This window comes from Mus musculus, chromosome 17, assembly GCF_000001635.26.
Source record: "Mus musculus strain C57BL/6J chromosome 17, GRCm38.p6 C57BL/6J".
Lineage (NCBI taxonomy): Eukaryota > Metazoa > Chordata > Mammalia > Rodentia > Muridae > Mus > Mus musculus.
In genome coordinates, this window is record NC_000083.6 from 88,733,610 (window position 1) to 88,761,009 (window position 27,400).

Consider the following 27,400-nt stretch of genomic DNA (forward strand, 5'->3'; position numbering starts at 1 on the left):
CTTAGCTATTAACAACAGTGAATTTATAAAATTATTAGACAAATTTATGGACCTGGGGGGTATCATTGTGTGTGAGGTAACCCAATCACAAAAGAACTCACATGATATGCACTCACTGATAAGTGGATATTAGCCCAGAATCTCGGAATACCCAAGATACAATTTGCAAAACACATGAAACTCAGGAAGAAGGAAGACCAAAGTGTGGATATTTCATTCCTTCTTAGAATGGGGAACAAAATACCCATGGAAGGAGTTACAGAGACACATTTTGGAGCTGAGACTGAAGGAAGGACCATCCAGAGACCATCCAAAGTACCCAAGGAGTTGAAGAGGTCTGCAACCCTATAGGAGGAACAACAATATGAACTAACCAATACTTCCAGAGCTCGTGTCTCGTCTCTAGCTGCATATGTAGCAGAGGATGGCCTAGTCAGCCATCACTGGGAGGAGAGGCTCTTGGTCTTGTGAAGATTAATGCCTCAGTACAGGGGAATGCCAGGGCCAGGAAGCAGGAGTGGGTGTGTTGGGAAGCAGGGGAATGGGAGATGGTATAGAGGATATTCGGAGAGGAAACTAGGAAAGGGGATAGCATTTGAAATGTAAATGAAGAAAATATCTAATAAAAAAAATAAAAAAAGTTTTTTTTTAGGTTGGTAATATAAGTCAGGATTGAAAATTATTTGCATACAAAACTCTAAACTCACCAAGATGGGATAGATGATATAATACTTTTATCTAAGTCATCATTTATAATAGAATGGGCATTATAAATGTAAATCTTACCTAATAGTTTTCATATTTGTCTCACAATTGTTATTACTGTATTCAAATTATATTTGAAAGAAAATGCACCTTTTATTGGACTAAAAAGCAGAATTGTAGAGAGAATGTCTTATATCTGTATGGATGTGCCATCTATGTCCTATGGCTTGATCAGAAAATAGGAAGTGCAACATCTGGGAGGCAGAAAGAATTTTGTGAGAGCGCCAGGTGGGAGATTCACTCAGGAAAGAGGTGCTGAGATGGATACATGGTACCTGAGCACAGGTAACCAGCCACATGGCAGAATGTAAATTAGAGCAAATGGGTTATAATAAGTTATGATATAGTCAGAGAAGAGCCTAGATATATGGCCAAGGTATTCGTAAATATATTTCAAGGCTGAGACTTATTTCTGGGAGTATGGGGCTGGGAGGTAGAACTGGATCAAACTTCCACAATTCCCGGTCTACCTCTAAGTTCTTGGCCCTAGTAATTGTACCAGGCATGGGTTTTTAACTCATGGAGTAGGCCTTAAATTCAACCAGAAAGTAGGTTGTTTCTCCCGTGACATTGGTACGACTACACTGCCATTGGTCATGTTTTGGCAGATTGGGTGGTGGTGTAGTTCTCAGGATTCAAATCTGGGTAAGATTAATGGCTACCTCTCTCTTTTTGTAGTGAGAATAACAGCTTCCATCACTCTGAAGGCTAGCCAGTAGTAGAACTTTCCAGACCAGTATCAGCTTGATGGAAATGTTCTATGTCTCAAGTGTGTGATGTCCTTAGTAACGGTCTTATTGTCATGTTTTGAAGGGTAACCAAAATGTTTGACAATAGTCTGTAATTCTTGGGAGCTTATGGATCCTTACTGGCCAATGACTCCAGAAGTGGTAATCCATTCCTGACCTTGGCTTTCTATTTGTTAATGCATGGTGTCTAGTAGGGGTAATGGTTATCCCATTATGGGTTAACGCCACTTAGACTCTCTCTCTCTCTATATATATATATATGTGTGTGTGTGTGTGTGTGTGTGTGTGTGTGTGTGTGTGTACATATATTTTAGGAAGCTTCTACAGCAGTAAGTTTCTAGGTGACTTTTACAAAAGTTTGTTCCTGTTATTCCTCTCATCTTTTGGTCTTCCCTCCTTTCCCTGTCCTCCCATCTCCAACTCTTAGCCTCTCTATTCAGGTATTCCCCTTTAACTCTTTACACCACATAGCCATATTTCTTACTGCATTTTGTAGCAAAGTACCATAATGCGAGTTTTTAAGTCTGTGGACAATACCTTAATAGATGTTGTCATATACCCTTTTATAGTGGAGAAAGTGTGTCTTGGGAGGGTAGAGTTTGCTGTGTTGGATGTCTGTGAGAACATCATACATCCTCATTTGGTGCCAGTGTACTTGGAGAACTTTGCAAACCTTTCTTCTGCTCATGTCTGATCAAGTGCTATCAAATGCTCTTTTTACTTCCCTGCAAGCCAAGATCTTGTTGAAATTGCACAGAATTAGTCTCGCAGGGACCACGTAATCGACCTTGCCTGGTCTTCTTTTGCTTGTTTTATTCAGTGTACAGAAGACCTGTGTCAGTGCCGAAGATGTGCAAACAGTCCTTTGCACAGCACAGGCTTCACAGAGCACCACATTTCTAATCCTAACTCACATCTCAGTGTTTGTCATTTAAATTTTGTGAAGGAACTAGGAAGTTTGGAGAGAAGAGCAACAGCTAGTTATGTTAATGGGGAGGGGATTTAGCAGGACTTTATTTTAACTCATACTCTAGCAGGTTAATCTTATACTGTTTTCCATGTAAATATTTTCTAGGTCAACTGGGAACACTGTGATTTATAACTAGAAATCCAAACTGCAAGCAGGAAGCGTACAGTATAACTCACAGGGAAAGATATTAATTAAAAATGTGGTAAAACATCCTTATTCAAGAATAAGGCATCTCAAGACCCCAGTGTGTGCATGAAGTCACGGCAGTGTCTTTCTCTACACAGGTTCAATGCTACATAGTTCATTGCTGTGTTAGAGCCATCTTTGCATCACCACAGTTGCACTCTGTCCTGTCATTAAGTAAAACAAAGGTGATTTTGATGTGATATTGTGACAGAGAAACTCATAACCAGGGTGTCTGCTAAACGACAGTACAGTGTAAATATGCTGGACAAAAAACATGATTCAGTCCTTGTGTGGTTGAGTGTGGTGATATGATTTCATTGTACCATGCAGGAAAGTGGTCAACCAAAGCTGTGACAATTGCTTATTTCTGGAGTTTTTCATCTAATATTTTCAGGCTGGTTGACTATAGGTAATTGATCACTCATTTTGAGGAAAATCATTTTCATGCATGTGGTGTATATGAAAGAGAGAGAGAGAGAGAGAGAGGGAGGGATAGAGAGAGAGAGAGAGAGAGAGAGAGAGAGAGAGAGAGAGAGAGAGAGAAAGTGCCTGAATGGAGGTCAGATGTCAGCACTGAGTGTCTTCCTTCATCACTCTCATCTGAGCTTTTGAGACAAGGTCTCTCATTGAATCTGGAGCTCACCAATTCTGCTAGGCTGGTAAATCAATGAGCTCCAGAAATTTGCTTCTGTCCACATCTCTTAATCAGTGCTAGGATTACAGATGCACATTTCTGCTCCCTGTTTTTATGTGAGTCCCGAAGTTCTGACCTCAGGTCCTCATGCTTGTGTGGTGAGTACTTGATCAACTGAGCCATCTTCCCAGCTAAGAAAAGGTCATTTCTTATATGAGCCTAGTTATTGAAATCCTTTGTGAGAAAGGTTCTTAATTTATATTTAGTCTTAGTACATTTAAAAAAAAGTAAAAGCAAGCCCTTTATAACAAATGTAGTAAGCCGAGAACCAAATACCAATGTTTTTTTAAAGTTATTTTTATAAGTTTAGATGGTTTATTCCAGGATGATGAATATTTTAAAGACATTTTACAGTCGATTTATAACAATATCTAACATGGTGAGAAAATACAAGAAAGAGTCATGAGTTCATTGAGGGTTTATGATTTAGATGTGAGGGATTATACAGGACAGTAACACAGTTTAGACATTTCCAACATGAAATACTTCTTAACAATAGCAGTTTTATATTTCTGTTTTAAAAATGAACTAAGTTGAAAAGCAGATGTGTTAAAATAGTTTTTCTTGCTAACACAGGTGAAGTAAGGATCGGTTTGTGTACGTAATTAATATGCCAGGATAAATAGAAGGGAAAGAGTGATAGAGAATGCTCAAGAAGTCTAAAGGAGATAGGGAGATGGCTCAGTGGTTAAGAGCACCAATTATTCTTCCAGAGGAGCAAGGTTGGATTTCTAGCACTCACACAGTGCTCACAATGTTCCGTAGCTCCAATGCCAGGGCATCTGTGGGCTCCAGGCATCATGCATGTAGTTCACATGCAGCATACAGATGTGTAGCTAAAGAAGTCTGTAGAGAGACCGTGATGGGTTACACATTTGTCACGTCCTTTATTTTACACAGAGGAGATGTCTTAAGAAGTATAATACATCAGAGAAGGGCTCCAGCATGGCAGTGGAAGGGAATGGCTTTGGGAAGGGTCACTGAGTCCATTTGCTTCAAGAAGAAAATAGCAGATGAACGGATGAGCAGATCTGAGGACAGGTTCTAGAGTTCTCTCAGTGCTAGCCTAGGAGTAGGCAGTTATCCAGGCGCCGAGGAGCTCCTTGGGGACTCTGTGCAGGCATGTATTGAAATGAAATAGGATTTTAGGAAGGTTCATCAGTGGTTTGAATGGTGATGAGGAACCAGAAATGACTGGGTATGAAATACAAATTATATAGTTATAGCAAAGTCCAGGAGTAAGTGGAGAAACGTCTTGAGTTGCATGTGTGGCTCTAGGACACAGAGTAAAGAGCTGGGTTAGAGGAGAGTTCAAACATAAAGCTTATGGGAGGGAGGATATACAAATGAAGGAGACAGCAAACTATGACTTCACTTATTAAAACTTCAGTTATGATGTAGAAAATAAGGACCATTATTTATGTAAGAGGTCATGGGTTTTCTAACTCCAGAATTGTCTCCCTTTGTGATTTCTTTATTGTTTCTATTTCCATTTTTAGATCCTGGATGGTTTTGTTCAGTTCCTTCACCTGTTTGGTTGTGTTCTCCTGTAATTCTTTAAGGGTTTTGTGTGTGTGTGTGTTTCCTCTTTAAGGTCTTCTACTTTGTTCTCTTGTATTTCTTTAAGGGAGTTATTTATGTCCTTTTTAAATTCCTCTATCATCATTATGAGATGTGATGTTAAACCAGAGTCTTGTTTTTCTGGTGTGTGGGGAAACTAGGATTCACTGTGGTGGGAGAACTGGGTTCTGATGATGTCAAGTAGTCTTGGTATCTATTGCTTATGATTTTTTGCATTTGCCTTTCACCATCTGGTTATCTCTGGTGTTAGCTGGTCTTGCTGTCTCTGACTGTGGCTTGTCCCTCCTGCAAGCCTGTGTGTCAGTACTCCCAGGGGACCAGTTCTCTCAGGGAGGAATTTGGGTATGGAGAGCTGTGGTACAGGGTAAGCTCTGGAGTGCAGAGACCAGAAGGATCCTGTCCCCAGCTGATCCTTGCTTCCTGTGTCCTGATGGCTCTGTGAGTGTCCGTCTTGGGCCAGGAATTTGAAGAGAAGTGGTAGTTTTACCTGTGCTCTCAGTTGGGTAGGCACTCCTGGGAGACCAGCTCTCTCTTGGCGGTATTTTTATATGTAGCTCTGTGGCACAGGATCAGCTCTGGGTGCAGACAGAGACTGTAAGACTCCTGTTCCAGGCAGCCCCTTGGTTCCTGTGTCTTGAGGGTTCCAGGCAGGTTCTGCTGAGCAGCAGTGGTGGTTTTATCTGCACTCACAGGCCTGTCTGTGCTCCTGGGAGGCTCCCTCCCTCCTGGCACTATTTGGGTATGGATTCCTGTGGCAGAGGATCTGCTACAGGTGGAGTCAGAAACCAGAGTGCCTGTTTACTTTTTCTTACTACATTGTTTTTTTCCTGGGGTTTATGAATCAGAAAGACTATCATGTAGTTATATAAGTAGTTTGATGAGTTAGTATTCTGATGTGTTGCTGAGACAGATTCTAAGATGAGCAAGAAAGGACTCCACCTGAACCAAGTCGTTCTTTATGGAGCAGAGAGGTCATAAATGTAAACACAGAAGAGATTTCTCTTTATAAATCTTACAATCTTCTTTGAATCATTTTATGTAATGACTTAAGAAATGAAAGCAAAGTAAATGTGTTGAATCTAGTTATGGTTAGACATTTATTTAATAAAATGCTCACAGGAAGTTGAAAGCTGGAAATAGCCAAGATAGCTATCAGTAGGAGAAAGGAATTTTAATATTAATACGGTAGAATTTCAGTTAGCAATGAGAAGGAATAAATGGATTCAAGCAATCAAGTGGATGAATAGTAAGAATAATAAACTAAGTCCAAAGCCATGTGAAAAAGCACATGTTTTATAGACCTGCATTTATATGCCATCTAGGGCAGGAAACACTAGCCTGTGGAGAATATCGGCCATCATCCACAGTGAGGAACTCTCTAACTAACTAGACTAAATCCTGACACAGTGTGGCTGACATAGGTGTGTGCTGTTCTCAAAACTCAAGTGGCACATTTAAGATTATACCAACAACGTAAATAAATATTATATATTATACTCAGTGAATATGAGTACTGACATTCATTTACACGGGGGTGTATAATGTATTCTCTTGTGTAAGACTAATACCTGCAAATTACTTTAAAATATCAAAATATGTAAGACATTGATTGACAGATAAATAACAGATAATTGCATAGTAATGTATGAAAGTCAATATAGTAACATATGGCTTGCTGTAAATAGTGTTGATGTATGGGTGTTCACTATACAGTTTCTCCAACATTTCTGTACATTTGAAAATGTTCATAATAAAATATTGGGAAAACTTAAAGAACGTTGAATGTATATAAGCTTTTAAATAACAAAACCTAGCTACCTAATAAGTATTTGTCTGTCCATCTGTCAGTGTATCCAATTTTTTAAAATTTATTTCAACGCAAAGTAACTCTTGGAAAACAATGAATTTTTTTTAACAGTATGGGAATCATTAAAGAGGCTAAGCTTTGTGAGGACCTTTGAGATTGAATCTTTTTACTTGAATCTTTTCCTAGTTTTCAGTACTTTCAAAAATGGTGATGGTCTTTTTTTCTTGTATAATATAATGGCATCTGAACTGTAGAGTTTTCTGAAGATTCAGTTGGTGAGATTATATAATACACTCACCAAGATGCTGTGTGTGTAATGAACTTTCAATCAAGAAGGAAAAGGGGCAAACAAAAGCTGCGCTGTGAGACCTATCAGTCGGGTGTCCTGCAAGAGCCAGCTGTAGGAAGTAACAAGTGCTTCTGACAATATTAGATATATTTCCCAATAAAGTGCCAAGCATAGAAATAATGGGTTAATAATTTTAAAAATTTGAATATTTTGTTTTCTTAAAGGTGCAAAGGTACCCTATGGAAGAGTGAGGGGGAGGACTGAAGTAACTGAAGGGGTTGGCAACCCCAAAGGAACACCAACAGTGTCAACTCACCTTGACACCTGGAGTTCCCAGAGACTAAGCCACCAACCAGAGAGCATACATGGGCTGGTCTGAAGCCCCCCTGGCTCATATGTAGCAGAGGACTGCCCTGTATGGCCTCAGTGGGAGAGGATGTGCCTAATCTTGCAGAAACTTAATGCCCTAGGGGAGGGGGAATTCTCTGGGAGGGGCACCCTCTCAGAGGCAAAAGGGAGTGAAGAACTCTGAGAAGAGATACCGGGATGGGGACAAAAAAACATAAAGCCTGTAACGATCAAAAAAATATACTAAGAAACATTTCTCCATGTATCTCTAGAAGTTTAACTAGCTAGGCACACTTGCTGTGTATCATTTCCAAGATCCCCAGATAGGAGATGAGGAAACTGAGGTGGGTTCCTGCCCACAAGGGGTTCATGCTCTGTAAGCCAAACAAGTATGCAGAAATGTGCCTTCAGATGGAAAGCTAAGTGAGTAGAGTGTAAATGGGAAATAGAAGTCTCTAGAATAGAGCTGTCTAATAGAATTCCTTGCACTGATGAAAACAGTTTGAATCTGTGCCTCCTATTACTAGTGAGACCCACGAAGCACTTGGGATATGGCTAAGAAACTTTTATTTACCATGTAAGGCTAACAGCTATCACGCTGCACAGTGCATCTCTTGAATGTATTTATCAAACTATCTGAGGACAAAGACCACTTTAAATTTCCAGTCTGTTATGAATATATATTTAGAGATGGCAACATGAATCACAGATTGAAGTGAAAAAGATCAAGAGACATGGAAAATGACAACAACTTAGATTTTCTTAATATTAGATTCAACAAACAAAAACTATTCTTTCTAAATTATTATAAAAAATTTTCTAAACCCTTCTGAAATTTATGTCACCAAGTGTCTTGGGCCACCCTTTGAAGCAGGTTTCAATTCACCTGAAGTGCTTAAAGATAAATATTTTTTCTAAAACACATTATATTAAAGTGACTAATTTGGGTGGACTTTTTTGGGGGGAACATATTTAGATACAATTCAGTAATGCAGTTACTGAATTAACACTCTTGGAGGTGTAGGTTGTTGACAGTGCACTATGGATAACTTCAGGGCAGCCTGGGAAGGCTTACTTGATCTTGGAAAGCCGTTTTTGGAGTTGAAGGTACATGCAGAAAATTCCTTCCTTCTGTAAAGTTCAGCCCGGTGCTTACAGCAACCAAATCTGCTCAGCAAGAGAAAGAAATCTCTCTGAAATGCCTTCGTGAACACTGCGTACAGAAATGGGTTGGCACAAGAATTGACAGGATAAAAAAGGACCAGCAGAACTTTTGAGTTGGTGACAGTGATAAGGGGTACTTTGAAGGCAGCTGAGATGGCAAAGAATGAGATGGGTGCCATGCATGTGAAGTCTGTGAAGATGAGGATGGCCATCTTCTTAGCAATTTTTGTGTCCTTGTTAGGAGCCGTCAGCTCTGGATTTTGAACTGCAAAGTATATCCTAACGTAGCAAGCACAGATGACGACAAAGGCCACTGCATTGAGGAGCAAGATGGATAATATGTAGACTTGTGACAGAGTGGATTCCACATCCATGGGGAGGCAGATGCTGACTTTCATGTAACTGCTGACACCCACAAGGGGCAATGTGGCCATCAGGGTAGAAAAAATCCATCCTCCGAGCATAATTGGGATGGCATGTCTCAGCCTCAGCTTTTGGTCCAGCTGAACAGCATAGGTGATGGTGTGCCACCTTTCCAGAGTGATGACTGTAAGGGTATAGACAGAAAGTTCACTGGCGAACACAGTAAAGAAGCCAGCTGCACTGCAGCCACTCCCTGTCTGCCAGTCTATGGCATGGTTATAGTACTGGCCTTTTGTTTGGGAGTCTACTGAGGCAATGAGCAGCAGGTAGAGCCCCATGCAAAAGTCTGCAAAGGAGAGATTACACATGAGGAAGCGGGGCACCGTCAGTTTATAACGACTGGTCAGGAGAACAAAGAGGACTGTCAAGTTGCCAAAGATGGCTAGTATATTAATTAGCCAAATCAACACCCTAAGGAAGGCATAGCCCATAATATCTTCACAGGGATTGAAAGCATCTGGTTCTGGAGTACATTGGAGTGTCTTGGGTGAACAGAAGTCATAATCGTAATCCCAGCCACTGAGTTCATTCTCCTCAAAGATGGCAGAATAACTGCAAGACAAACATTGGCTTGAGGGAAACAGAAACGGTTCCCGTGATTCTGAGTATTAAAAGAAATTCAAGAATCTTTAGTGGGCTTTTAAAGCTCAAGAAACAAAACAAAACAAAACAAAGCCATCATGGTCTTAGCCTTACATCTATTTGTTAAATTATCTCATTTGATGGAATTCTTTCAAAAGAAAATGAAAAGCTATCTAGACACTATAAAATATATCTGCTTAACACCCTGATGCAAAGACTTAATGACGCTCTTTACAAGGAATGATTTTCTTTGAAAAACAAGTTTAGAGACATAATATATACACACTAAATAAAAAAAAGTCCCTTCTTGACATTTTCTTAGCTATTCATCTTATTTAGTTGCTAACCAAATTGCTAACAAGCTGTTTATAGTAGCACACAGTGGGATTGGATGGTTTGCAGCATTAAGAATCATCAACTAGTGGGGACTTGTTTGCATTGAAGTCCCTGGTTAATCCAGTGTTCCACATGGGTACTGGGAATCAAGAGCAGATGGCTGAGAGTATAGGAGTTGAGGGAGAAGAGGGACAACAGAGAAAAGGATGAACTCAAGAACTCCTTAGGGCGCAAATGTGTTCCTGGGCCTGCATCCATACTCTCTCTTGGGGCACATCTATTGGCTTTTTTTTTTTTTTTTTTTTTTGACAGCCTTATCCAGTTTTAGTTCTCTCCCATTCCAACCTCCTGGAAATGCTTTTCCAAACAGAATTCTGAGTTCTACTTATCCAACTCGACCCTTCTCCATGCCTATGTGATAAATTCACATGCCTTTTGATGATCCTCAAGGCTTTGCTTTTTCTGGGTTCTGCCTACTGGAAATTTTCATTCTCTCTTGATCTCTTTGGTAAATTCTCTCTCATCCTGAAAGGCATGTTCCTCAAGGAAGTTATTCTTGCTCCTATTCACCAGAGACTTTATTATCTTTCTCTGCAAGAGTTATACTTAGTAATCAAAACAATTTTACTAATATGCACGTTCATCTTGTTTAATATTATCTTAGTATTGAGACAGGATATCATGTAGCCAAGGCTGACCTTAAACTTGCTACACAGCCAAGGTTGGCCTTAAACTCTTGATCCTATCTCCCAAGTGTTAGACTATAGGAATTAATGCTCATGTTTGACCAACTCTTAATTTTGGGGTGTGTGTGTGTGTGTGTGTGTGTGTGTGTGTGTGTGTGTGTTTGCGTGCATGCTCATGCACATTTGTCTCTCTGTGTGTTGGACATTGGGGAACTATGCATGCCATTCCTCAGACAATTTTCCACCTTTGTTATTTGAGATGGGATCTCCCATTGTCCTGGAGGTTACCAAGTTGGCTAGACTGGCTGGCATGTCTCTGACTCTCTATAATTGAGACTACAAGATTATTTGGCCATATCTGGCTGTTTTTCTTCTTTCTTTTTTTAAAATGTGGGTTCTGGAAATCAAATTCAAGTATTTATGTTTGCAAGACAAGAACTCTACAAAGATGAAGATCTTATTTCTGAAGTCCTGGTGTCTAGAAGAATTTTGGTTCTATTCAATAAATTTTTGTGGAGTGAGTAAATCCAGACTAGGGAAGCCCTGGATCTGGAAGGCATTTATAGCACATGGGAACATTGAGCGTATATTTGGTGATGGATATGGGTTCAATGAGTTTTGACCTTGTCTATTATCTGATAATTTTGGAAGTTGGATAAATGAGATAATTTTCTGGAAAGCCTATTGCAAGTGTGTATTTTACCATAGAGTTTCTCTCAATAAAAGCATCTTTCCATTCCAGGAATGATGAGGGTAGCTTCCTCAATACTGGCCAGTTTTCATAGTACTAGAAGGTGCTTTGTAGGATGATGGGGAAAACAAGCCTTTTTTTTTTCATTTTTATTAGGTATTTAGCTCATTTACATTTCCAATGCTATACCAAAAGTCCCCCATACCCACCCACCCCCACTCCCCTACCCACCCACTTCCCCTTTTTGGCCCTGGCGTTCCCCTGTACTGGGGCATATAAAGTTTGCAAGTCCAATGGGCCTCTTTTTCCAGTGATGGCCGACTAGACCATCTTTTGATACATATGCAGCTAGAGTTAAGAGCTCCGGGGTACTGGTTAGTTCATAATGTTGTTCCACCTATAGGGTTGCAGATCCCTTTAGCTCCTTGGCTATTTTCTCTAGCTCCTCCATTGGGAGCCCTGTGATCCATCCATTAGCTGACTGTGAGCATCCACTTCTGTGTTTGCTAGGCCCCGGCATAGTCTCACAAGAGACAGCTACATCTGGGTCCTTTCAATAAAATCTTGCTAGTCTTACTCATCTGTGAACCCTGCCAACTATAATAATGACCTGTGTGGAAAGATACACCCACAGATGCAATAGTGGTCCAACTGTTATAGGGGTAACCAACTTCTGATTGAATTTAGATATCCTCTACAAGGAAATGCATGCTAGGTACTATAAATATGGCTAGAACATATGATTGTGGAACTATAGTACTACAGCACTACTATTATTTGTCTGTGTGGGCATAGTGCTCAACTGCCCTTTAAATTCAATTTCTATGTCTATAGATTAGTAAAGTTCTCATTCTTCATCAAAGAAGTTGCTTTGTGCAGTGAATGACAATTAATGCAGAAGTTTACAATTGGTCAAAAGTCAGAGAATAAGTGTTAGTGGTGGGCTTAGCCACAAAAAGTTTGCCTATCCACCCCTCCCAACAAGACTAGGCTGGCTGCTGCACACATGAACTTACAGCAGCACTCCCTCCTTAAGACCCACACATGATCAAGCCAGCTAAAGTTCCACTACGAAGTATGAAGAGGCTCAGAAGTCCAGGCTGCTGATGATCTATTGACAGCTAGAGGCTTCTCGGGAAGGGAGAGTCCATTTTCTTTAAGAGAAATGGTAGGTCAATCATGCTTCCAGTGGGTAGCCCCACACTTATGCCCAGTTTGTGGGCAGAGCATACTATTGGATGGATCACAGGGCCCCCAATGGAGGAACTAGAGAAAGTACTCAAGGAGCTAAAGGGGTCTGCAACCCTATAGGTGGAACAACAATATGAACTAACCAGTACCCCCAGAGCTCATGTCTCTAGCTGCATATGTATCAGAAGATGGCTTAGTAGGCCATCACTGGAAAGAGAGGCCCATTGGTCTTACAAACTTTATGTGCCTCAGTACAGGGGAACGCCAGGGCCAAGAAATGGGAGTGTGTGTGTGGGGGGGGGAGGGGACTAGGGGGGAGGGTTTGGGGGACTTTTGGGGTAACATTGGAAATGTAAATGAAGAAAATACCTAATTAAAAAAAAGAAAAATAAGAAAAAAAAAGAAGACATGAAGTTAGGAAGGATGGGGAGATGGGAGGTAGATGCAGGAAGAGTTGGGGGCATGGGTATGGGTGACTATGATATATGAAATTCCCAAAGAGTTAATTGAAATATATTTTAAAAAGTATCTTTCTCCACTTTCAAAGCCTTTCATATTCTATACTTGGAAGTTGTACCTATTCTATGAATTGATGAGAGAAAAGATCTGAGGCCTTCAGTACTAGAGGAAAAACAACATGAAAATCCTGGAGCAGGATTCAGGTCTGGAGAAGAGCTGTGTCCACACAGAGGACGGCAGAGAACCCTCATCCGTTTCATTATTAAACAACTTTAAAGCAAAACACTTATTAGTTTATTTACATCAAAATAATTTCATATTGTTAGTTTTCCAGGAGATGGTGGTTATAGAGAATGAATAAGGAAACGAATCCTTCTTAGTATGGGTGCTCATTGATCATTGATTGAACCTGTTGACCGGTTAGAAAGGGAGCCAAGATTCAAGAAGGTAGAGATAGGTTCAAGATCCCCAAGGGGACAGTGTCAGGATTTCACCTTCACACTCTCAGCTCAGAGATCTTTATCACCATTCAGTCAGTGGTCTCCAAAGTGTGGTACATGGCTCAATGTCTATGTGAACCACCAGAGTGTTTGTTAAAAATGCATATCAAAATTTAGAGGCACAGAGCCCAGAAATCTGCACTTCTAGCAGGTTCTGTAGATGCTTCATACAAAATAGTAACACAAAACTGGATAAAAATATTCCAACCATTGTGGCCTTTGTTTCTTTTATTCTCTTTGCCCTATCAAACCATCTCACCTCTTTGAGGGACTAATTTTGGATGCCTAAAAATGCTGCCATGGTTTCTTAACAGATATAAGTAAGTGACCCCACATGTTCTTTCCTCGATCCCTCCTTGGTCTTTCTGACTTGTTAGACCTCTTTCTGGCAGGTCTTCTCCTGGGCTAGCTCCCAAGGGCAGTAGCATGCCTACTGACAACAGCAGATTCTGGCAGCTCTGTTAGGGAGTATAAACGGACTCAGGGACTTAGAAGTATTAGTGTAGGAGGCAGAAGCAGTTACAGCACTGTTCTAGTGACAGCTGATAGAGAAAGAGGACCTGTGTGTGTGTGTGGGGGGGTCTTAGGAGGGCAGTGGGGTCAGCTACAGTGGCGAGAACACGGTGCTTGCTTGGGAAGAACAGGTGAGACTCGGAATGGCTCTCTGGTGGAACTTTGCATTTATCTAAAAAGTGCTTTCAGGGGCTGGTGACATGGCTCAGTTGGTAGAGTGCTCACATAGTGTGCGTTGGACCCTGGACTCAGGATGCAGCACCCAAATCAACTGGATATGAGAGTCCATGGCATTACTCCCAGAATTCAGGAAGCAGAAGCAGGGAGATCAGAGTTTCCAGGTAAGTTTTGACTGCATAGTGACCGACCTAGGCTATGCAAATCCCCATATTTCAAAAAACAGTAGCTCCACCAGGAGCAATGTAACTTAGTTAGATTATCTATTCATTTCGGGTAGCTTGAAGTTTCTTACCATAGTGAGCTCAAAGGGGGATGCTCATCTGGAAAGGCTGGGGCTAGGCTGATGACGGTTACTGAGGGTGGGTTAAAGTCTCACCATAACCACCCCTTGGTATCACAACTAACTGTACTTAGGAGTGGTTTTCTGTGTATAAGTATAAAGCCACATGGCTGCAAAGGAATCACGTGGAAGGAGACCAAGAGACATAAAGACGGAAGGGATACACAGGGAAAGGAGTATTGCAGGGCAGATAGTGGCGACTCAAAGGAAAGAAAGGAAGGAGATAGGCTGACACCCATCCTAAGTGCTGCTGTGATGATGCCCTTCAGTCTGGGTCTGAAAGTCAAGTCTCATTTTTATCACTCCCTACTGAGGGGAAAGATGTCTCATCAGGCATACGTGCTGCCAGAACTACTCTCCCCAGAAGGTACATGTCCAGCTCTGTGCTGCAAGAATATTACTACCAAAGATCACATCCAACTTTGCGATACCTCTAGGTCCAAGGTCTTCCCATCACACCCCACATTGTCTCCACAGCACTCTGAGACCGAGAAGAGAAGAGAAAATAGCAGAGATTTGCAGAGTATCTGAGAGGGACATCTGGTTTTGTAGTCCTTCGGGGCATTTGGAGGAATAATAATAAATGCGGCTTAGGGACACAGCAGTTGTCTTTTGAGGCATGCTCTTTTACAAGTGAAGGTAAGTGAAATGCCAGGGCACTCAGCATTTAAAGGAAGAAAAATGTTAGGCGTCAGTCAGTAGAGTGGACATGTAGCTGCCATCCAGTGTATGGTAATGATGGCATTAAGATTAATGTGAGGGAGCTGGAGAGATGGTGTTATTGGTGAAGTGCTTGCTGGGCACACCAAGGACCCCAGGACTGGGAAAGTGGAGGTGAGAGGATCCCTCAGATTAGGGGCCAGTCAGCTTAAACTGACTGGTGAGCTCTGGGTCTCAGGGAGACACCCTGTCTCAAAACCACAACGTAGATGGCTCCTGAAGAAGGACATTCAAAGTGACCTCTGGCCTCCCATACAAGCACATGCATGTGCATCTGCACATGCCAGGACACACACACACAGACACACACACACAGACACAGACACACACACACACACACACACACACACAGACACACACACACAGACACAAACACAGACACACACACAGACACACACACACACAGACACACACACACAGACACACACACACAGACACACACACACACAGACACACACACAGACACACACACACACAGACACACACACACAGACACACACACACAGACACACACACACACAGACACACACACACAGACACACACACACAGACACACACACACACACAGACACACACACAGACACACACAGACACAGACACACACACACACACAGACACACACCTCAGACACACACTCACACACACAGAGATACACACCTCAGACACACACAGACACAGACACACACACACAGACACACACACACAGACACACACATACACACAGACACACACACAGACACACACAGACACAGACACACACACACACACAGACACACACCACAGACACACACACACACACACAGATACACACCACAGACACACACAGACACACACACACACAGACACACACACACACACACACACACACACACACACACACACACAAAAGGGTAACACCACACTTGGGAGCATGGTCTTTGACAGGAAGTCATTGCCTTTAGAAGCCATGTCTGCAATCAGTTTGTCTTTGTGAAGTGTTACTTCGGATGAAGACATCATTTTGAGCAGCCCTCGGTGACACCCAAATGCCTGATAAAATGAAACTGCCATCTCATACACACTAATGTTTATAGGAACCACTTCCTTATATCTTAGGCTTTCCCGTTTCATTTTGCTTTTCTTTTAAACAGCTACAATAACACGTACGACCAGTTGGCACTTGCAAAGGGGAAATATTCCCATTCGAAACTATAGAAAAACTACATTGCAAACATCCTCTCACCAAGACTTTTATCAAAAGAAAAACCGTCGCAGCAAATAACAATAAGCTGTCCACAGAACAAGCCTCGGCTCCCGCATGTCTTCGCGTGAATACTTACAGCGTCTCGTTATTCGCTTCTCTAACTGTGCTTTCACATTGTTTGGAAAAGTTTTCAAAAATGGAAAATGAAAAATTCTGTCTGAAAGAGAAGAGGTAGAAAAGAGAAAAACAAGCCATTGATCTTTTGGTCCTTTAGCCCGATGGTGTCTATTTATGCTGTACTCGTCCGCATTCCTTAGCCATGCTACCCTGGGTAAGTTCTGCACCATTGTCCTGACTGAAATGCTTCCCGAGGAGAGACTATATACCCTCGTGCATTGTTCTTCGTGTCTCCAGCTTAGAGAAAGTGCTTCTGAATGCTAAGTGCTTTGCGTGGGTTCGGGAGAGGTGGGGGGAAAACACGTAAATTTGTTGTATTGAATCATGAGTTTTTCCAATGCTTATTAAAAGCTGCTTTTATGGTGTACTCAAGTTTGCTCCTCACCAACTCTTCCCCCTCCTATTGGCCTTGATTAACTACATGGCATTCATGGCTTTAAATTGTAGCTGGAAGTCTTTCTGTCAGGATTCTGTGCGGCTGGGTGTGCTGCTGTTGTGTACTTAAGCCTTCAGCCTTTGGGCAAAACCTAGCATTGGTGTTCCCTTATCTTCTGTCTTCCCCTCTGGGAAGTTTGGCTTCGAAAAGGGGGATGTGACAAGGAGATAGAAGGCTGGTGCCTGGCAACCAAACCTACGGGGGGGCTCAGAAATAAGGAATGAGGGTGAGGAAGCTGCTGGGAGTGCCACAGCCTTCCTTGTGGAGGATGGAGATGTGAGGCACCCAACGTGGACATTGCTCTGCTCTGTTATCCAGCAGCAGCGAAACAGGTCCTTGTAGTAATGGTAGTGTGCAAATGCAGAAAGATGGGGATTTGACCACATGACCTTTCAAAGACTAACCCTCTTGTTATTCTAGACACTGTTGCGTTTGTAAACTTGGACTGAGTCTCTGTTCCTGTCCCAGTCCCCACCCACCTCATGTTTAATGGGGGAGGGTAGTTCTGGCACAGTATTTGCAGACAAGTCCACAGTTAACAGGAACTTGACCTCCGAATGATAACACTGGATGATACACATTCTATCTCCACAGTTACCAAAAATATCTTAGAAAGCTGTGCCCATAGAGAAAGGACCCAAGGAGCCAAAGGGGTTTGCAGCCCCATAGGAGGAACCACAATATGAGCCAATCAGAACCCCCAGAGCTCCCAGGGACTAAACTACCAACCAAAGAGTACACATGGAGGGACTCAAGGCTCCAGCCATATATGTAGCAGAGGATGGCCTTGTGGGACATCAGTGAGAGGAGAGGCCCTTGGTCTTGTGGAGGCTTTATGGCCCAGTGTAGGGGAATGCCAGGACAGGGAAGTGGGAGTGGGTGGGTAAGTGAGCAGTGGGAGGGGGAATGGGATAGGGGGGTTTTGGAGGGGAAATGAGGAAAGGGGATAACATTTGAAATGTAAATAAAGAAAAAAGCTAGTTAAAAGAAAGAAAGAAAGAAAGAAAGAAAGAAAGAAAGAAAGAAAGAAAGGAAGAAAGAAAGCAAGCAAGCAAGCAAGCTGTGCCCAGGCAGCCAAGTGTGTCATCTATAGAACGCCTCAGTTTGCAACCAGATCCCACGGACTGATCTTCAACTCTTCATCTTCATGGCCTCTAAGGCGTCCTTGGGCTTTATGGTCCCAGAAGCACCCGCAACAGAGTAGACATAGCCAAGCTCACTCAAGACAATGTGTGTGATGATGTTCACAGATAGCTCAGACAGTCATAGTCTCTAACCCCCTTTCCACCCTCCTAGAATAAAAGGCTTTGAAGTAAACAGTCATGATTTCAGGAGGCATTTGACCTCTTCACTACAAAAGTTAAGTAGGTGACCAGAACCAGCCTTACCCTAAACCACTATGTCTGTCTGTCTGTCTGTCTGTCTGTCTGCCTGCCTGCCTGTCTGTCTTTTACCAGCTTTGCCACCTTCAACCCACCCTTCATTCTGCTGCCCTATTGAGGTTTCATAAAATCAAATTTGCACAATCTCACTTTTAAGTCTTTGAAGCTCTACCTCCTCTGACTCCCTTGGGCGGGTACTCAGAGCCCACCTTGGCCTACCAGTGCCTTGGGCTGCTGCTTCTGTGGGTAATCTTCCCTCATTACCCACAGTCTTCCTGTGCTTGCTTTCGAATAACATCCATCTAGTGTCTCTTTCCCCATGCCTTCACAGGAGACATTCCATCTTGGCTTGACTCCTCCCCCGCCCCAAGCCTTTTGTGAGAAGCTCAGTTAAGGTCATTTCCCCTAGGAAGTCTCCCATGAGCCCCTCTACAGCCTAGAGCGTTTTGTCCCTCTCTTTGTTGACACACCCCCTTGGCGCTCCTTTATGCCGCCTGTCCACTCTGTGAGGGCTGAGATGACTGCCCGTCTTTCCAAGCCTGGCATCCTGGAACATGGCTAGTGCTCAGCTCAAGTCGTCTGAAGCTCAGTCAATGATGTAGAACTTGAGCTGGATTTGGTGGCCAAGGCCTTTGATCCCAGTACTCAGAAGGCAGAGCCAAGTGTATCTCTGTGTGTTCAAGGCCAGTCTGGTCTGCAGAGTGAGTTCAGGACAGCCAGGGCTATATAGTGAGATCCCATCTCACCACCCCCTCAAAAAAGGGGGTGGGGGTAGAGCCTTAAGCACAGCAAGTGCGTTTGTCTTCTCTGTTCCAAATATTTAGGTAGAACCAAGTCTTCTCAAGGCTTCCTTTCTCTCTCTTTCTCTCCCCCTCCCCCACCCCGCCCCCTCCAGCCTGGTTGATCAGCTATAAATATGTTAATTCCAAACAAAGGCAGTGGCAGCCTGATGTGTTCCACAGTGCCTTAGTATCTAATGAATTGATTGAGCACATCTCGGCAGTAATGACTCTTCAGAGCATTGCATTTTCCCACTGGGAGCAGTGTATTGGGCAATAAGAAAAGCAGAGAACATCAAAGCTTGCAGTGAAAACAAGCTAGAGACAAGGGTGGGAGAGCAGGAAGTGTTAGGTGACTGCACCACACCTTTGCAAAGCTAGCTGTTGCTTTTTCTTTCTTTTATACATGTGACACGTGTTGGGTCCGGATGCAGAATGGTGCCTCTCAGCTAGAAAACTCCCGAGAAAGAATGCTGTAAGGAATGAAATTCTGCCCCCTAATTGCTGCCACCCTCTCCTTCACCCACCACACCCGCAGCCTGGGGTGCAGAGAAGCGATCAGGCGCCCTCTGCTGCACGCAGGCGCTCTGGTCGTTTTCATAGGGCTCCCTAACCGATCTGTAGTGGAAACGTTTCTGTTCGGAAATGGAAGTTGCTTTCCGTGGAAGACAAATCGCTTAAAAACAAAGCAAAACAAAACAAGCCCAAAACCAAACCACGTGGTACTCTGACAATTATTAAATTCAAGATTGAGTAAAATGTTTTCTGCTGAGAGAACGGGCTTTGACAGCAGGTTTTACAAAGGTGCTGCAGCGGTACTTAAGCGTTTGGCAGGTTTATGAGGCGCAGGGCCCAGCACATGGAGACGTCAAGATGAGGAACAGCTCATTTTGGTTTTGTCTAAAAGCTACTCCACGACTGCAGCGGGGCACCGTGGGCCACGGGACTAGATCTAGATCCCAGCTTCTCTGCAGCAACACGGTCCCCTCTCCTGCTCACTTACTCTTTCTTCGGCAAATTCCTGAAAGCACAGCAGTGGCTAGGGTAGGTCAGCGTGGCAACCAGTAGGCTGGTGAATTTTTCTCTGGAGGGCAGAGTTTTCAGTGAGTAGGATGACGTGGCGATGAGCGTCTGAATGGACTCCAGCCCGTGGCTCGGCAGGGCCTGCAATTTGGTGGAAGAGACATCCCTGAACCGCAAAGGGGAGAGAGGCCCTTTATTGACTGATTTTACACATTTTACTCCAAGGCCCTCCCCTAGGGTCCGAGAAATCTCTCCTCCATTTTGTTTTTCCTACAATCCATCGTTTCTTTCATCATGATCTGAATTCCTAAGAACTATTGTGGGATTTTCATCTTACAGGCACCCACTACTCTTTTCAAGGTTGCCTGTGGATCTTTGTACCCTCCATATGGTCACTAGAATTTTTCTCTGCTATGTCTTTATTCCTCTGTAGCTCTGACTCCTTCCCTCTGCCTCTCCCTCCTTATGTCTACTCTACACCCCTTCCTCTCTCCTACCCTCTCCCTATTTTACAAAACCCTACTGCTCGCTTCCTAAAACAGTGTGCACATAGGTGACATCAGCTTTTGTGTTCTGGCCCAGGGGGAAATATTCAGGGCTTTGATGCCTCTGTGTCTGATTGATTAAGCTCTGCAGGGGAGGTTTTCATAAAGTGCAGATGATCCACCCTATTAAGAGTTTCATGTGGCACTAGCTATCATCCACCCAGGACGCTGAGCACACATGCTCTAATAACTAGTTAGATGTGTCCATCCAAAGCAAGCAAACACCATGCCGAGCTAGCACAGCTGCGCGGGAGGCTCAGGGCTTTAAACAAAGCTCCTTGGTTTTACTAGACTCGAGGCAAACTCTAAGGAAGCCCCAAATGTACAACATTTCAGGAAGAGGGGGTTTGGCAGGAGTTTTAGTTTTTAAACCATGCTCATATTCTAAGAGGTCAATGCCCAACCCTTTCCCAGCAGCATGCCCTCCTTGATAGTCTGCCCCCCCCCTGGGAGGCTCAGGGCCTGATACAAGGAGGGAGTGATGGCAGTGGGAGGCAGGGAAGGGCAGGAGTATGAACTGGAATGTACCAGGGTCCAAGTTCCTGGGAGAACAGTGGAAACAGGAGCCTGTGTCCCACGGGCTCTAGGCCACCTCCGGCTTCTGGTACTTGCCGATTAGGAAGGCAGTGCTCTGTTCTGCCTTAGGGTCTTGTACGGATCGTTAGATCGGGCCGCAGACTTTTCCCAGACATGGAGGAGGTTGTAGTTTGTTTTCTGAGTGGCCGCACGTGTCTGGGACGTCATCGCCCAGTGAAATGAAACCTACTATTGGGGTTCTGCTAACTGGCCATATTACCAAGCTGTCTTCTGAGTGTCTGTGTTTTTACTTAAAGCCCCGAGAGTCTCTCAGCATTGGTTGGAGAAGTTTTTATGTGCATCGAAGCCCAACTCGTGGAGGGTTCGAGACCGACTCCTCATAGGATTATAGGGAGAATCCACCTGCAACCTCTCAGCCGCGGCCATCCAAATGCTAGGCGCAGTTCAGGTCAGAGTGGGTTCTCCGAGTGAGTGCCGGGGCGGGGCGTGGGGGGAGCGACCACCCTGTAGCACACGAGGCCATACCCTGTGTTTGGCATTACTGGTTGACTTATGGCTACGTCAGAGGCAGCGCTTCATGTTGGTAGGACAGGCCTGGCACATTTGATCCTTTTCAACTATAGATGTTGCAAGCCCGGCTGGCAGTGACAGCAGGGTTGTTAGGGTGCACTTTGTGGGGAGAGGAGGCTGTACCACAGTACTCACAGGATGCTGGGCCCCGTGGCCCCCTGGAAGGTGCCACTGTGCATCTTCTCCAGGTAGATGTTTTCTTTTAACTCCCTGTGAGGGAAAAACCAGTTTCCTTAGTCACACCTGCCTGCGCTTCACACCAACTTTCACAGCTGTGTGTGCACACGGGTGTGGTGGGGCGGAGGGGTTGGGGGAGGGGTGAGACAAACTAGAAAATGATAGCGTTCTTGGTGAAACTGTGGAGTCGCTAGTGCGTGTATTTGGCTTCAGCTAGTGTTCGTCCTTTCCTGTCATTTGGTGAAACCCTTTTTGTCCCATGATTTAACAGATTCTCCTGTTGGATTAGGGAGAACTTGCTACAAGCAGCTTGGGGAGGAGTCAAATGCTCCTCGGGCTGCTCAAGGCTACTGGGTCCAAGTGCAGTGAACTCCTTATCCGTCTGAGGTTTTGTGACCTTGGAGGCCTCAGAATTTGTCAAAAACCACAAACCAAACAAAAGAGTGAGGCTTCTAAGTGGTTCTTCTCATAGCATAATCTGATCCCTTTGAGATGTGAGTTCTCAGTGGGCAAGTTCAGAGAGTAGTCACTGCCTGCGTCCAGGTGGCTGAAGTCACAAAGGACTGTCTCTGTTGGGAAGATCCCAGAATCCTTGTTCTGCTCCTCCAATCTCCGTCCTTTCTCTTAACAAAAGAACACTCTGAATTTCCTCCTGTTTTATCCAAGCCTTCTTTCTTTGACCCTCACATTCTCAAAGTTCTGAAAAGCTCTATTTCCCAGCTTGTCTGGGCATATCTCTTCAATGGCTGGTCCTCTTGCCGGCTTCTGCCTGGGATACATTTTCCTTCTACTTTTGTCTATCCACGTTAGATTGGCTCAAAGCCTGCATCTCCTCTCCCCACTGTCATTTAACCCTTTCCTGCCTCTGAAGTTCTGGAGGACCTGCTTGCTCTCAGGCTAAGCACAGCATACTGCCTTCAGTTACCTACAGTTCACACACTGTTTGGAATTGCCTTTTCCTGCGCTGTGAATCCCCATGGGAAAACCCTACAGCTTACAGCTCACTCCTTTTCATCTCTGCTGGAACACAGCATGCGGCCTTCAGCACAGCTGTGGTTTGTTGCATGAATCACAGAAGGGGGCACCTGAGAGTGGACCAAGGTGGCTGGGATGCTCCTCCCCTAAACTTGGGGTTCTTATCAATGAACTCTTTGTGCAACTCTCAAGTGAACAAGACAGTTTCTTCAGTATGTGGTAGGATCTAGACCCTGAGCTGCGTGCATACAAACCTTTATCTACTCATTCACAAGAATCATGGGATAAACTTAATCAATGTTGCATCATGCTAAGCACTAAGGGTACAAATCCGACCTTCTCACTTGCTGGATCAATCCTCAGAATAAATAATCCTCTATCTGCAGCCTTGCTCACAAATGAGGGCACAGTGGCTTGGGCAGGTTAACTTGTTCAAGGTGATATAAGTTGATAGATAGTGAACCCTAGGCCTTGGCTCTCATCTGCTAAACTGTACAGCATGCTATCAGCACAGTGGGCTCCTTGGTTTAAGATCTACAGTTAAAAATCATTAGTATATTATTTAGACCTGAGATACTTAGTCTCAGACCTTGACATATGAGGGTCTTCTGGGAGCCTCTTAAAAGCACAAATTCTTAGCCCCTTTGAGATCCGCCAAGGCAAAGAAAGCCAGCTGAGGAATCTGCATTAGCAAGCAGAGGTGATTTTTCCAGGCCTTCCTCAAAGCTTAAGGATCATTGGTGTGCATCACGCTTCAGACAATTTGATTAAACATTTTTTTGTTACATTAGTTATTTAATTTGTGTGTGAGAGAAAACATGTCCATGGCATGGTGTGTGTGTGTGGTGGTGGTGGTGGTGGGGGGTGGTTGGAGGGAGGGTGTCACAGGACAACTTTTTAGAAGTCAGTTCTTTCTTCAAGGTTGCTTGCTTGGGGGCAAACTTCTTTGAACTCTACCACCTCACTGGCTATGAACTCATTTCTTTTACAGGCCTCCCTATTTGTGTTCACTAACTTTCTCTTCAGTTTAGCTTTTCATGTACTTTTAGGTGTTTCTAGTCATGACTTGAGCATCCAGAACCTCGTCCTAGGCTGTCATAGACCACACACATCCCTATAAATGTGTGAACCTACCACTGTCCCCGAGGATGGCCATGGGGAGGGGAGGTTGAGGGTGATGAAGGGAGCCATCTTTAGGATGAGTCCCTCAATTAAAGGCTGTTACTGTGTGTGTGTGGGGGGGGGTGGGGGTGGGGGTGGGGGTAGGGTGGGGGTGGGTTGGCAGCAGGAGCCTGGACTGAAGTGGGGAATAGCCAGATCTCCCTCTCTGGAGAGCTGCTTCTTTCCAGACAACAGGAGGAAGATGCTGTGAAGCTGTAGCTGATTAGCTGTAAATGGTGTCACCCCATTTCCCATCAGTGGGGGTCTGGGGAAGAGTCTCTTTTTCTGAAATACTCTGCCTCTAACACACCACCAACCTGCGCAAGGCGGCAAGAGAGAGGGGGGCTGTGAGGTGGAGGAGGTGCAAAGTAGGGTGTTGAATATTTCAGCAAACTGTCAACTTCAATGTGAGGAAGCTGCTTCCGTCTTTGAAATCAGGGTTCTCTGGGGTTTCCAGCCAGCCGGTTGCCTAGTAACACGCATGCAACTCGGAGGACTAGCCACTTGAAAGTTTATTTTTGCCCAGAGTTACTTGCTGAAGATTGAATGTGATCTGGTAGCCAGAGTGATGCTTCATTTTTATTCATGAGCCAGGGAAACAAGCATATACTTACAGCGAGATTAGCGTCGTCCCATTGAATGCATGGCTTTGTACTTCTTCAAACCCATTTCCATACAGTTTCCTGGAGGAAGGAGGGGAGAGGGCTGAGGGATGGGAAGGAGCTGACAGAAACACACTTTAGAAGCAGACACTCTCCTCCTGTGACATTTATTGCTAAGATAACCACTGGCATTCACAAAACAGCTAGCTCTCTCTCCAACATTTTGGAGTTGGGAGGCGCATGGGGTGAAGCTGTTCTTACTGCCCCTCCATCAACACCAAGTTTCTCAAATGTTTGCTAGGTGCTGGGTGATCGGACCTAACACACCCATGCGCTGATTTAATTCTTATGGCTGTTGCTTCCATCATGACAAGAAATGCAAGCATTGGTGCTGTCAGGTTTTTGGTTCCTGGGAGCAGGGTGAGGGCAGGGATTGGGGATAGGAGTAGGGTGTAGTGAAGCAGGGTCGGGGGCAGCAGGCTGGGCTCAAGGCTGAGCTGTCAGGGTGGCTCAGAGGCACCCTGTAGATCCCTGGTCCCGTGGACTCTATGGGTTACAAAGCTGCAGCACTGGGTCACTGGCTCACTCTCTGTTTCTGTCTGTGTGGTCATGGATTTGTTGATGCCAAACTAGCTCCATAGTCCCCAGAATCTAAACATCTGCCATCAGTTCTTGAAGCTCCATGAGCAAGTAGAGAAAGCAATGTAGTTGAGAAGAACAAGCATTTAAAAAAGTGAAATGGAGTGGAGCAAGCAAGATTATTTTGGAGGATATTGCCATCAGTTAAGGTATGGTTATTAAATTGTGTTCCATTATTTTATATAAAAAATATATGGTATCTATAAAACAACCCCCATATACACACACACACACATACACACACATATATGTACATATACACTCATACACATAAACACACATGACATAACCTCACATACACATATACATAAATACACACACACACACACACACACCACCTGCTCAGGCTGAGACATAAGAGAACCTACCTCCTGCCCCACCCAGCCATGGTGAAATGCCAGAACCAGAGGAGCCCAGGGAAAAATGGTTCAGACACCTGCTTCTATGTCCCTAAGTTTTCTCTAGTCTCTGTTGATTGAGGCCAACATAGAGATATACCTTCCTGCTGCATGTACATGTATGTAGCACGTGAATGGGTTATTTCTTTCTAGAAACCACAGCAAACCCTTGACAATAAATAGAGGCGGCACTCATGTTTAAGTATGATATTCCAAATGGGAAACTTAGGCAATCTAAATCAGAGACTGCCAATAATCCCCACAACCTGTTTATTAGATTAAAAGAGTGACGAGGAACTGATAGTCAAATCCCTGTTACATATTTTATGAAGAACTAGGAAGAAGGAGCACAAAGGTTCTATACACAGAGAGACAATGAAGAAATGGGAACACTAATCACGCTGATCTGACTTGTATAGATTGTGTACATTATTGTGACATTGCACCATGCTCCATAACCTGTACAATAAATAGACAGTAATTAGCTAACCCCTAACCCCCACCAAATTAGGAGCCTTGAATGCTTCAGGGATCTAAAACCATCAGCTTTGGCATCCATGGTAAAGAGAGCCCTCCCTAACTTCTGGAATTCTTTTCTGTGTACAGTTGCACAGAGGAACTCCTGTGACCCATATTAGATCATTGGATGCTATTTTCCAATAGCTTCCCCTATTATTTTCTAGTGTAAAACATAAAGGGATAGGTCTTTTTCAGACCTGTCATTTTGGGTAATTACATACAACTTTCTCACTTTGTTGGCAGCTGAATCCCACAAGACCTTTTAAAAAGTGTTATACTTAGAATATTGCTCTTTGTCAACCTCCTGTCACGGCAGGGGTTCTTATAGATATCGCTGTTCAACAAAAGAGGCGCAACTCTGTTTCCTTTGAAATCTAAGTTTTCAGAGTCTAGACCAGCATCGTGGAAGCATGTGCGGCCATCCACGTAAACAGATTGAGTTACATGAGCCAGTGCTGCGCATGTGGCTTCAGACTCAACCCCACTTTGCCTGACTGGGAACCCTTGCTCTAAGGTGAATCGAACCTTAGATGGGTCTTTCTCATGGTGCCAGTCCTGTGACCCATAGTCTAGTCCTTCCACCGTTTCCTCTACTCAAAGTGGTAGAATTACACCTCTGATGGGTTAGGACAAAGCATTCCTTCCCAGGGGTTCAGCAAAGCAAAGCTGTTTGTAGTTGCATGGAAACCCTTTCCTCTTTGCTGTGGTTTGCTACCCTGATCTTAGCTTTAAAAATTTTTTTCTTTATTATTATTTTATTTAGTGTCTATGGTTATTTTGCCTTCATGTATGTCTGTACACCACATTGTGTGTCTGGTACCCACAGAGTCCAGAAGAGGGCATCAGATATCCTGGAACTAGAGTTACAGACAGCTGTGAGCTGCCATGTAAGTGCTAAGAAATGAACCCTGGTCTTCTGGAAGAGCAGCCTTAACTGCTGGGCCACCTCTGCAGCCTGCACTTTCACTGTTGACACATGTCAGGATAGTGGCCTCAGAAAGCCAGCGGCACAGTAGATTTGTGGTCAAGTGTGCAGGCACTGAACCCAGCTGTCTGGGCTCTCCCATCCCACGTTGCTTCAAAGCCGAATTACTTTGGATACGTGACTTAACCTTTCATGCCT

The 27,400-nt window shown here is 43.9% G+C and overlaps 1 protein-coding gene across 9 annotated transcripts in view; it reads right to left on the reverse strand.

Annotated features, from left to right (window-relative positions):
* The window catches only part of Lhcgr (luteinizing hormone/choriogonadotropin receptor), a 75,676-nt gene that overhangs the window by 17,226 nt on the left and 31,050 nt on the right, over window positions 1-27,400 (reverse strand). For 5 of the 9 annotated variants that reach the window (XM_006523723.2, XM_006523722.2, XM_006523720.2 and 2 more), the window contains 5 exons: window positions 24,734-24,802; window positions 21,942-22,016; window positions 20,135-20,320; window positions 16,494-16,574; window positions 6,015-9,528 (listed from right to left, as the gene is read on the reverse strand). In XM_006523723.2, the coding sequence (XP_006523786.1) occupies window positions 8,385-9,528; window positions 16,494-16,574; window positions 20,135-20,320; window positions 21,942-22,016; window positions 24,734-24,802 (1,555 nt within the window). In that variant the 3' untranslated portion in view covers window positions 6,015-8,384. Of the gene's footprint in view, window positions 1-3,664; window positions 9,529-16,493; window positions 16,575-20,134; window positions 20,321-21,941; window positions 22,017-24,733; window positions 24,803-27,400 lie in introns of those variants that run through there. The other 4 variants (NR_157357.1, NM_001364898.1, NM_013582.3 and 1 more) reach the window with 4 other exon arrangements.